General features: G+C 41.9%; 1 protein-coding gene across 1 annotated transcript in view; it reads left to right on the forward strand.

Moving 5' to 3' along the window:
* C8a (complement C8 alpha chain) overlaps window positions 1-12,991 on the forward strand; it is a 57,930-nt gene that overhangs the window by 8,982 nt on the left and 35,957 nt on the right. The window contains exons 2-4 of the mRNA XM_027402333.2: window positions 3,726-3,819; window positions 7,540-7,684; window positions 9,238-9,385. Of these exons, the coding sequence (XP_027258134.1) occupies window positions 3,726-3,819; window positions 7,540-7,684; window positions 9,238-9,385 (387 nt within the window). The remainder of the gene's footprint in view (window positions 1-3,725; window positions 3,820-7,539; window positions 7,685-9,237; window positions 9,386-12,991) is intronic.

The raw sequence follows: 12,991 nt of genomic DNA on the forward strand, positions 1-12,991 counted from the left end.
CAATGGGTCTACTCATGACAGATGGTGGGATTCATTAGCAGTAGAGACAGGACCTGAATTCCAAGGGTTTAGACTCTGGTGGAGAGAGGAGTTCCACCAATATTGCAAGCATGTTAATTCAGTGTTGTGGAGAATGGACTTTGAGGAAGCTGGAGAGCTGAGGTCTGAGAGACGTCTCAGCAATGCCTACATACCACCTGCCTTGTTCCCTAGTCAGCAAGCTATGCTCTGATATGAGCTGAGTTCAATAACCAACTGAGCCTAAAGTTTGCAAACATCCCTTGAAAGGGAAAGATTGTGCATATACATTCAATTGAAGTCTTATATTTTTGGTTGTGATCCTAGCCTTCGTGGCTCAGCAATCTCTCCAGCCTAAGTCATCTCTCCCAGTGGTGTGACAGGGACACCAACCCATCAACAAAATCTGTGACCCACAAACTGCTCTGCCAGTAAGATGCACTGGGCTCGGAGCTTGTAGGAGTGCCCAACCAATGACTGGTCTAACCTGAGGCCCACACCACAAGAGAGAGCCCATGCCTAATACTGCCTGGATGGCCAGAATCCTGAAACTGGACGGTTCTGGGACCTAGGGTAGAACCAATCATGACTAACTAAAAAACAAACAAAAAACAACAACAAAAAAACAAACAAAAGCCCAAAAAACCACCAAAAAGATTCCTAATAATATTCTGCTATATGCATAAATTGTGCCTAGCACAATTGTCATCAGAGAGGTTGATGGGAACAGATACAGTGACCCACAGCCAAACATCAGGTGGAGCTTGTGGACTCTGCAGAAAAGTAGTAGGATTATAGGAGCCAGAGGGGAGGAGGACAGCATAACAAGTCTCACAGAATCAAGTAAGCAGGGCTCACAGGGGCTCACAAAGACTGAAGAAGCAACCACAGAGTCTGCCTGGGTCTGCACCAGGCCCTCTGCGTACATGCTATGGTACTATAGCTTGGGGTTTTTATTGGACTTCCAACAATGGGAGTGAGTGAGTGTGTCTCTGGTTCTTTTGTCTGCTCTTGGGACCTGTTTCCTCCTACTGAGTTGCCTAGTCCAGCCTTGATATGAATGTTTGTGCTTAGTCTTGTTGCATCTTGTTATGCAGGGAAGGGGAGGGGAGGTTAGGAGGAGGGAAGGGAGGGAGACAGGTATGGTTGGGATATATATATTGCATGAAAGAAGAATAAATAAATAAGAAAGGAAAAAAGAAGACTTTGATTTTTTGAAAAAATAAAATGTTGAGAAGATATGTAAGAAATCAGCAAAATTGTATGATTATCAGGAAGCTTTTCCTTCTAGAACTGAGAGCTGTGATGATGCTGAAAAATAACTGGGAGCTGAGCAGGTGGACAGCAACTGGGTTCTATGGGTAGGTGTGATGGGGGAAACATACCTAGGTAAGTGTTCCGAGTGACCTCTAAGAGATAACTCTAGTTATAAAGAAGAGAGAAGATAATAGGGGTCTTACTGATAGGAAGGAAGCTTTGGTGTCAAGATGATAGAAATCCTAGTGAGTTAAAAAAACAAAAAAGACTCCTGGGAACCATTGAGCTCTAAGCTGTGTGTGGGCAGGGCCAGGGCAGTGGGGCTCAGAGTAGGTGTGAACTAACCACTCAGATGAATGCCTCTGCTAAAGGCCAGATGGTTCGGAATGTGACCCAAAGGAAAGAAATGATCCTGAGAGAGGAAGGAAAAGAACAAGTGACAGGAATGAGTATTCAGTAGCTCTTTATAGGAATGAGTCTTGGGGCAATGGTCAGAAGGGAAATGGAAAAAAAATTGTAAGCAGGAAAGGAATTTGTGAGCGAACAGGACACTAATGTTTTTTGTTTGTTTGTTTGTTTGTTTGTTTGACAGGACCATTGGGCTAGTGTTATTTTATTTTATTTTTTAAACATCTTTTGTGGATCCGTTTCTCCAAGTGTGGCATATAGACCCACAGGACAACTATAAACACAATACAAAATATAAATAATGTCACTGTGTTATTAGAAAATTTATTTTGAATTCAGAGGCCCAAGTATGTCTAAACCTATTTTCCTGGTGATGCTACGACATGGTTTCCCCTTCTCACTGTGTTTATATTTGCACTGTGGGTGGATATTGGTGGTGGAATTGCTGTGGTCTTAACACAAATCAAGGCACTATCACCAACTCAAAGGGATAAAATGAAAGTTATATAATAAGTCCTTAAAGCAGAAAAAGTTATTCAATTTGTTAAACCCTAATCCTAGACTAGATGTTTTGAAATCATTCTACGGGAAAATGGGAAGGAGGCCTGAGAACTTGCATCATGATGGCTGACCAGAGGAAGAGCAGTCACTTGAGCTGTAAACTAAAGTAGCCACTTACTTTGCTTGGTATAGGAATCTGTCACAGATTCCTGTGGCTGGTGGCTTTTTCTGACTGCTAGGCACTTAACCCTTGTACATGATTGGCAGCTCTTGTACATCTGCCACCAAATCACATCCTCAGTCAGGCCCGATGGCTTAAATGACAAATGTTATTGTTTTTATAATTTGGGAGGCTGAGAAGTTCAAGGTATAACCACAGGATCTATCTCTAGTGAAATAAAATAGAGACATGATATTTACCTCCTAGGATGGTTACAAATACTAAATGATATGGTCTATGGAATATCTTAGTACACCACATTTAAGGACAATTTTTAGTAAACATTTTGTAAGCATTTCTATGTGCTTTCAGTAACTTTGTTAGATAATGCTGTTTTCAACGTTGTTTTACCAATGAGACAACAGCTTAGAGATGTCCAACATCTCTTTGAAGCCAGGGCTGGAGAGACAGCTCAGCTGTTAAAGACTAGGCTTACAACCAAAAATCGAAGTCTTTGAAGCCAGACCCTGGCCTCAATTGCATCTAATCACTGAAGTTTCTGCTTCTTTGGCTCATGAAAAAAATGCATCACCAGTGAACTCCTATCTCTAAAATGGTAATCATTTGGGCTATCTGAGTATGATAAAGATGTAAAGCAATAGTGTTGATGGTGCTTGTTGCCTGAACTGGGCTATCTCTCAGTTTCTTGGCGTCTTGTTCTAAGGATTGAAGTGCACACAACTAGCAATGTAGCAAGGGGTTTTGTAAGCACAGTGCAGGTCCTCACCCTTCATGGGAGCAGCAGGCTTGGTGTGATTGCACAGGAGCCCCAAGCTATGTTTCATGGCTTCTTTTTATGAGTCCAGCAGAGCAGTTTGCTAGAGGCAGGGTGTGGTGGTCTTTGTTCTCATATGTATTGATTGACAGGTGGAAATTTGGGCCTTCTGTGCAGGCATAGGTTTTTGCATCCCATAATTTTAATCACAAATACCCAGTCATGCATAACCCCTAAAATTCATTCTGAGAGCACAGTTTGCCTGACTGTGTCTGCAACTAAAACCATTCTGGCTCATTTCTAGTACCAGAATATGTCCGAACACAAATCAACCACAAAAGGGGAATTGCTAGGGCAGAGGGACCAACTGCTTTGCTGAGAAAGGGGTGTGTTCAGCTCCAGCCATGCTGGGCTAGCCATCCTTGTAAATTGCCTGCCTCAGTAGTTTACTTAAATCCTCCAGTAGTGGCCTCTAACAGTTGTATGATAAATATTTTTTCTTCATGTCTTACAAAACACACTTTCACTAGCAGGAAAGTGTACACACACAGTTCTCTTCTGCTTTAGTTTTGAATCTTAAAGTTGATGGAGGGTTTTTTCTTCCAGGAGAGTTAGCCGAGCTGCAACTCCTCAAGCAGTTGCCTGTCAGTTGAGCAACTGGTCAGAATGGACAGATTGCCTTCCATGTCAGGACAAAAAGGTAAGCCATCTAGGAGGATTTCGGGGTATTGCGCATCTGATTTGGGCTTTAGGTACCAATGGAAATAAGCAGCTGGGACTATATGTCTAGCGCTCTAGAGAGAAACTGGATCTGGACATAGGCATTTGGAAACCTCCAGAACCTGGGTGGTGAGACTTGTGTCTGCCTCTCTTGATTTTTTTTTTAATAAGACACCATGGGGCAAGGCTGCTGAAAGTGTCTGTGTTATGACATAGGAAAATAGCCACTGACACATTGAAGCTCCATTTGAGTCCTGGCCAACATTTTGTCCTGTAATGAAGGTAAGGTAATATGGAAGGACTGCAAAGTGGCGTAGCAATAAAGAGCCAAGTTGCCCACAGGCAGCTGAGCAACAAAACTCTGAGCTTCTGCCTTGGCCTGATAGGCGTTCAGCAATGCCACAAAGGGTATTCCCATGGTTAAAAAGCTTGGCACATCCAACACATAGTTATGGCCATGGTGCCTGTTTAGATAGTTTTGAATGATCCAAAATGGTTCCTAAACCCAATCTCCTATGAAAGGACAGCATACATTTCTCATTTACTTAGAAGTACTGGTCAGGTTGACAAAAAGCAGTCTAACATGCACTGTGTTGTATATGGTTCATGAATCCCTTCAGGCAACGCCTGCCTTTGTATGGGATCTATCCTGGCGGGCTACACCGCCCCCAGATTGTTTGCTTCAAACACCACTGACTGAATACAGTGTTTCAGTGCAATACTGTCGAGTTCAAGTGTTTACTCTGCAGTTCTACAGTTTAGTTCTGATGCTGCCTCCTACCTGCTCTGTTACTTCAGACTTATTTTTCTTTGCTCTTTCTGTACCTCACTGTGGTAGGAAAACAGTGCCTACAGTATGGAGTTACTGAGCACTCAATGAGTGACATGGACAAAGGCACATGGCACATAGCAGGTGTCTACAAGCATCCTGGATTTTTATAGTCATGGTCTGTACCCCCTCTCTGCCTCCTCCATGACCTTGAACTGAGCCCCTATCTTCTGATAGCAGAGCTTGTGTGGGGCCCATTGGTGCTCACCCTGCCTCTAAACTCACCTGACAAGCTGAGACGCACTGTGTTGTTGAGTTGTTTAAAAAAAATCAAAGAGCTAAGAAGTAGTGGAAACACAATTTGGATCTGAATTATTGAATTTCAAGCTCTAAAAGTCAGCATTCTGCCTTTCCTAGCTCAAACAAATGAGACCTTCAAACCTCACCTATTTAAAGTCAGCCCCTGCAAGTTGGCTCACTTCATCTTGATATATATTAATCTCCCAAGTCAGCAATAATATATGTCTACAAATACAGTAGCCTATTTCTGCAAACATGCTAGCTTTACACAACAGACATTTGTCCCCTCAGAGTCCTGGAGGCAAGAGGAAAGCAACAGAGGTGTGAACAGTGCCTGCCTCCTTTTGGAAACCCCAAGGGAGAAGGTGTGCTTTGCCTCATCCACTGATGCTGGTTGCCAATAGTCCTTGGCCTATGGCTGTACCTCTCCCCTGTGTTTCTCCAGACACATTGCTTCCTTTTCTTTTGTGTCTTCTCCCCATGTGTCTGCCTGCAATCTCCCTGTACCTCCTTCTTCTAAGAAAGTATGGAATACTTTGGGCTACTCACAAAACCCCAAATAATCACATCTCAAAACTGCTAATATGTTCAGCAATCTGTTTTGCAAATAAGGGCAAATTAAAACCTTTTACAGATTTTGAGTTATACTTTTTGGTGACCATTACTCAACCTATTGAATATCCTAAACCTGCATTTTTCTTATCTGTTTTCATTTAGGTATCAGATTCCACAGGGCTTATATCAGAATCGAATTACTTCCTTAAATACTTAGAAAGATATATGTCTCCTTGACGAAATCCTTAAGATATTAAATCCTGTTAATTATTTAAGTAAAGGACCACCTTTATTTTATTTATTAACATGTTTCTTCTTCTTAAACCCAAACAAAGATAAGCATTTCTGGAAAGAAACATTATCTGCCACATAGAAAAGGAAATTATGCGTTAATGACACAAGCTACAGGCAACAGCACAGAGAAGTCCCTCAAGGAGTATTGATATTCGCCTTCCAACAGCCCACTGTCTCCATTATTTGATAGCAACCTGGTAAACAGGACTGATAGAAATGAACTTGAAGGCTTACAGCACTGTTCCTAGTACAGACACTATAGGAAGGATGGTGATGGTGCTAATATAGTCATCATTTATCAAGGCTTTCCATGTCCCAGGCACCGCAGTAATGCTTTACATAAGCAATTGTCTAGTTTGGCTTTCCCAGACAAGTGGAGGGACAGGCGCCACTGTTGGAAGGTTGCCCATTGAGAAAAACTGAGCTGAGACTTAAATCTGGACAAAAGTACCAGGGACTCACAGATTCAAGAAGCAACTCACTGATGATCAAATCATTGCTTCTTTACTTGTTAAGGTTCTTGGGGGAAGGACTTTTGGCTGAGCCAAGGTCAAAGGTAGAATATACAGGGCTAAAAGTTTCATTGCTCATCACTCCAGGATGCTTTCTAGGCAGTGTGTTTTGTATTATTACAGATTGTATCTCAGCTGAATGCTAAACTTCTAGAAGCCAGCAATGAGACCCCACAGTTCTCTTGATATCCAAGTTTTTGGCCTCCTGTTTCTACACCAATACCTAGCCCTTGATCATTTTTCAGAAAGTCTTTATCATGAAACTCTGGAGCCCCAAGATTGGAGTGTATTTTAATTCTTCCTGTTCCTTTATCAACAAATATTTATTTACTCATCTCTAGTTAAGGCTGGATTCAGGGATTGAGATGATGTCTCCTCTTACATTTCTTCATTTCTACATAAGAGGCATGTAGCTACTTGAAACCCATATTTTTGGAAGTGTCACTTTCCCCCAAAACAGAATAATGAGAGATAACTATCATTGGCAGATTGAGTTGAGACCAATCCCTGAAGCGGTTATTGCAAACAGGCAGATCTGATGCTCTGCCCCAGGGCCTGGCTTGTGTTCACCTTCCTCTGTAATGGGGAAGAGAGAGACCATCCCATCCAGGACCATATGAGATGTATGACAAGTGAAGGGGAGAAGGCAATACCAGAAAAACAAACAAATGAACAAACAAATAAACAAACCACCCCGCAAAGGCAAAGTGGCAATGGCCTTGAAAAGTGTACCTGACCAGAGATCAAGTCTGAGTATATGAAACAGCCTAAGGCTGCTGCCCTTCTTTCATTTCCCTTCACTGTTGCATCTCAACCTGTGATTGTCTCATGGAGATGGTTGACAAGATAGACAAAAAGGCAGATGCTTTGTCACCGCCTTACTTGCCAAGTGCTAAGGAAGGAGGAGGATTTGTAGATACAGTACATGATGGAATTAGGGAAGGGGAGGGAAGCCATGGACTTTGAAAGAGAAACACTTGTAGCTGGTTGAACATGGGAACAGAGCTCTTCCCTAAGAAGTAAGAAGACCTTCAGAGCCCATCTGCCCAGCCTTCCCTTTGATATTTCACATCTGCATTCAGAATTCCAGCTGAGGACTGTGTCAGTTGTCTGAACACCATGCTGCACGATCATTTGTCCCCTTATAAGACAGCCCTGAAGGCAGCTTTCAATCATGAAACAGCTATTCCTTATGTTGAGCTGAGACCTGCCTGCATAGATCTTGGGTGATTGATTGACAAGACTATATCTGGTTCACAATCTGATTTAGTACCGATACCGGAGCCTCTTACAGCCAAGCAAGTTTGGGGGAACCATCTGCAGTGGTGATATCTGGGATGAGACCAGCTGTAATAGTCCCACACCTTGTCTGAGGCAAGCACAGTGTGGACAGGATTTCCAGTGTGGAGAGACAGGTGAGTTGCATGCCAATACAACAACAGCTGCGCTTGTCAAACATAGTGTGCAAAGTAAGTACTTGGAAGTTGGTTAAAGTGCAGACTCCTAACTATTGGAGGTTTGGAAAAGGGCCCAGAAATCTGTATTTTAAGTTGAACTAGTAACCCATGCAATTTAAAAAAATCATTTTTAAAATTATGTGTATTTATGTATATAGAAGGGCAGTATATGTGCATGTGTGAGTGCAGGTGCCCAAATAGGCCAGAAGAGGGCACTGGATCCTCTGGAGTTGGAATTACAGCCTATGTGATATGAGCCACCACCTGGTATGGATGCTCAGAACAGAATGCAAGAGCTTTCTTAGCTGTTGAGCCAGCCCATATATATAATTAATACAAATATACATATATATTTAATTTAATAAATATATTTAATAAATATATATGTATATATATATTTAATTTAGAGAAAGTACAACTCATGGTTAATAGATAACATTTATTAAACATTTATTAAATAAACAATTACTAGGTACATATTAATGTCTAGGCAGTGTGCCACCTGCTGTTAATATGCAAATTAAAAACAATGTACTTGACCTTGAAGTAGTCCTAATCTGTTTGGAGAAGAGACCAACAAGAGGTCAACTATAGTTTCATTGGCTAGCCTTTGGGCTGTGTGCAGCTATCTAGAAGGGGATACCCAAATAAGCTATGGGGACTCAGGGAAGTCCTGAAAATGGTATTTGAGTTGAGGTTTGAAAAAAACAGTTGAAGCTTCCAGAAGAAGGCATGTGAAAAAAGCATGAGAATCCAGGGACTTACACTCTTCCCCGAATCTTTATAGCGTGAGGGCTTTAGAAAGAGACAGGTTGGGTGATGGACACCTAAGATAGCCTGGAACAAGGTGGCAACCAGGGTTCAGATTGTGACATTTGTAAGGGTGGGGAATGTCTTAGTTAGGGTTTCTATCACTGTGAAGAGATACTATGATCACAGCAACTCTTATAAAGGAAATCATTTAATTGGGGCTGGTTTACAGTTCAGAGATTTAGTCCATTATCATCATAGCAGGAAGCATGGTGGCATGTAAGGAGACATGGTGCTGGAGAAGGAGCTACATCTGGATCTGCAGGAAAAGACAGTGAACCACTAGGCCTGGTTTAAGATTCTGAGACCTCAAAGCCTAGTGACACACTTCCTCCAATAAGGCCACACCTATTCCAGTAAGGCCATGCCTCTTAATAGTGCCACTCCTTGTGAGCCTATGGGGGCCATTTTCTTTCAAACCACCACAGGAACCCTTGGCAGATAGATATATAGAGAGTGACATGAGCAGGCTGGCATTTTAGAGGATGATTGGAGGGTTTCATGTAGAGGCTGGATTTGAGAGGGAGAGATGGGTAGGGCAGAGCTAAGGGACACAACACACAGCTCGAGAGCTAGCAAGGATGGAAGAGGTAGTGCAAACAGAGGACAGAATAGATGGGGGTGGGCAAAAGTAGGGAAGCCTGAGAAACCGCTGTTGGGGCATATGGTCTAGGAAGCACCCTCAGTCTTGTGTCCCTTAGGTCGCTGCCTGAAACGCCACCTGGTATGTAATGGAGACAATGACTGCCTTGATGGCTCCGATGAGGAGAACTGTGAGGATGCCATGGCTGCTGAGGATGACTGCCACCAGTATGAACCAATCCCAGGATCAGAAAAGGCAGCCTTGGGGTAAATGAACATCTTGTGGCTGTTCAAGCACAGCAAATGATTCCTCTACCATTGTGGATATCAATTTTGAGATAAAATAAGTCTGTTTTTGAAGGTTCCTCTACAGGGACCTGTAGGTGGAGTTTCTTTATCCCTCTAGCCACTCCCCAAGAAACTTAATATTAATTATAAATGCTCAGCCAATAGTTTAGACTTGTCTCCAGCCAGCTCTTATAACTTAAATTAATCCATTTCTATTAATCTATGTGCTGCCCCAGGGATCCTTTACCTCATCTATGAACTTCCCATGTTTCTTCTTCCATGTATGGCTTGTGACCCCTCAGCCTCTACCCTTTTTCTTCCTAATATTCTCTTTGTCCCCCCAAAACCTGCCTAGCCCTTGGCCAATCAGCTTTTTATTAACAATGAGAGCAACACATTCTCACAGTGTACAGAAGGATTATTCCACAGCAGGGTTCCTGTAACTACAAGTAGCTCTTGTCTTCTAGGGTAGCTTGCATGGTCCAGGTAAAATGTGACATCACCCACACTGTCCCTCTTTTTCTACCTGAGGATCCTTCTCCCCTCTCTACTGCCCCTCTCCTCTCAGCCCAATTTCTTTCATCTCCAAGGCTATTATCTTCTATGAAACATTCCTAGATGTCCCCAAAGGCAGCTTTCTCCAGATGGACCTGACATTTCCAGCAGCCTTGCTCACTGCACTCTGGACAAGCTAAGAGTGTGATAAAGTGCAAAGAAAATGGGCTTCATGGTGAGACAGTAGCTTGAACCTCCACCTTGTCATTGTTTGAGTCCCCTCTCATACCACAGCTTTTCTGTTGAAATCAGCTTCAAGTCTAATTTCTCTTCGCTGTACACCTATGTCCAGGCACAATTCTCTGAATGCTTCACACTGAGTCCTTATGAGTATCAACCAATTTTATTTCTTCTTTCTGCAGTATCTTTGTCTATATCCTGACCTGGCTGACTTCTTGTCTAGTGTTATGGACCAAATAGTGGCTCTCTCCAATTATGTCAGAACCCTAAGCACCTCAAGTGATTGTATTTGTAGACAGGTATTTGAGGGGGGGAATTAAGATTGAATGAGGTCAGAAAGTGGAACCCTAATCCAAAAGGACTGGTATCTACAGAAAAAAGAGGAAGAGATCGGCTATCTATTTCCACAACTGTATAGACAAGAATATATATGAGGACATGAAAAGTGCAGCTGTCTGTATGCCAACAACAACAACAACAACAACAACAACTCTCATTGGAAACCAACCTCAAGAAAAACTTGATTTTGCATATAGAACTGAAGAAAAACTTGAGTTCTGATGTGTAACGCACCAATCTGGCATTTTAAAGACATCCAAGTATACTATTATACTAATAGTCATATTATATTAATATGACTTCTCAGTATGACTTCTAGGAAATCTAGACATTGTCCCTCACTTGCTCTTGGCTATGCCTGGATTGCCTCAGCCCCTCCTACAGTTTACAGAGCTCCTATCCTGCTATGCCAACATGCAACCATCAGGGATGAAGACAACTATTAGGGTGTCCACCTGTTGAGGCACAGAACTCCTAGTCATCTCAGCCTCCCCATGTCCCAGTACGAGGGCTACCTCATGGCAATTTCCTGGTGTTGACAGTTTCCTTCTATTCTGTGTCTGCCTTTGGCCTTGTCCTCTACTTGGAGTCTCAGCTCCTTGAGGGCAGAAATTGTTTATGACTCATGCTCTCCATGCCCTCTGCTCTGTCAGACCATGTTGTGACTTTACTTCTCACAGATTCTAGACTCCACTGAAGCACATAATATGAGCAGCTGCCTCTCTTTGCAGAGAAGGAAATGTGTAAGGTAGTAATTGTCACAAGTGACCCAGTCAGGTTACAGCCCACCCAGGGACACTGAACTCTCTGTCAGGCAGCTCTCATTCATAACACTTAGTTGTTCTGAGATCACAGCTCAGTCACCAGATTGTTTGGATCCTGTACACACATGTAGACTCACACATGCAATACCAAGCAGTGTGATTTTCTTGAAACCAATTATACCTTTTCATTAGGATGGCTATAACAAAGTACCCTAAACAGGGTAGCTGGCACAGCAAATGTATTCTGTCATAGTTCTGGAAACTAGATGCTGAGAATAAGATGTCAGAGGGGCTGGTTTCCTCTCAGGGTTTTCTCCTGGGCTCACAGGTGGCTATCATATTCCTGGGTTTTCACAGAGTCTCATATACGTCCATGTCCTAACTTTAACCTTATTCTTTAGGACAAGGCTTAACTGTAGTATCTTTATTTGAACTTAATTACTTCCCCTTTAAAGTTATTAAACTTTATTTATTTTTATTTCATGTGCATTGGTGTTTGGCCTGCATGTATGTCTGTGTGTTGGTATCAGATCCCCTGGAACTGGAGTTACAGACGTTGGGTGCTGGGAATTGAACCTGAGTCTTCTGGAAGAGGAACCAGCACTCTTAACCACTGAACCAGCTCTCCAGCCCAACTTAATTACTTCTTTAGTGGATCTGTCTCCAATTAACAACACATTTTGAGATTCTGGTACTTAGAACGCCAACCTATGAGCATTTGAGACCAATTTAGGCCACAGCACAATCAAAGGGGATTCTTGTTGATTTAGAAAGTAGCTGTGGTGAACAGAGAATGGAATGTTGAAGTGTTGAGCTGAAAAAGAGTCCTCTCCAACTAACAAAAACATTGCAGACTCCCACCCTGCTCCCCTGCAACTGGGTCAGGAGCAGTTCTGACACACTGCCTGAATGGTGTGTTTCTCTCACACTAAGAACAGAAAATAGTGAAATGGTGCTCTCTATTTTGACATAATGCTGTACTTTTCAAGGTCTTGGAAACTTTTCTTGTTATTTTAATCCTACTTTAAGCATTTCTCAGCTTCAAAGTTTTATTTCTCATTAAATATACAGTATATACTTGAGGCAAAAACTGTGTCACCATGTGCCCACTTACATGCTGGTACCTCACCCAGTTGCCCCCTGTCCCTTCCCTTTCTAGAGCTGACCTTGTTAAGGCATGGCTCAGGTACTTCCACATTAGTTTTAAAAATAGATCAATACCACATACTATGTGGGAAACAAACCTTCACTATGAGTGTCTTAAAAATTCAGGTAGTACTTACATAAATATCATTGTGACATACATCTGTTACATACTTTTTGGTTTTAGTTAAAAAAATGTTTTCCATATAACAATTTTATCATGTTTCTATCCCCTCTCCCTACTCATTCAAGATGCTGTAACTTTGCTCCCTATCCATCTTTATGCTCTTTCTCTTTCAAATACAAGAAACAAGTTTCATTTTTTTTTGTTGTTACAAATACCATTTGATGCTTTCCTCTTAAAACACATACTCCCTATCTTATTTTAAAGAAGAAACATGGTGTCCTGTGACAATGGTTAGCTCAAAAGTCTATTGCCTTTATAAATAAAGTTTTATTAGAACACAGCTTTTGCCTTAAAATGGGAGAGTTAAGTAGCAGCAGGTAAAGCCTATATCCTTTAAAGCCCAACATATTTACTATCTGAACCTTTATAAAATATATTTTCTGACTCTTTTGTAATATAATTATAGAATATTTCATT

The sequence above is a fragment of the Cricetulus griseus genome, chromosome 2 (assembly GCF_003668045.3).
Source record: "Cricetulus griseus strain 17A/GY chromosome 2, alternate assembly CriGri-PICRH-1.0, whole genome shotgun sequence".
NCBI lineage: Eukaryota > Metazoa > Chordata > Mammalia > Rodentia > Cricetidae > Cricetulus > Cricetulus griseus.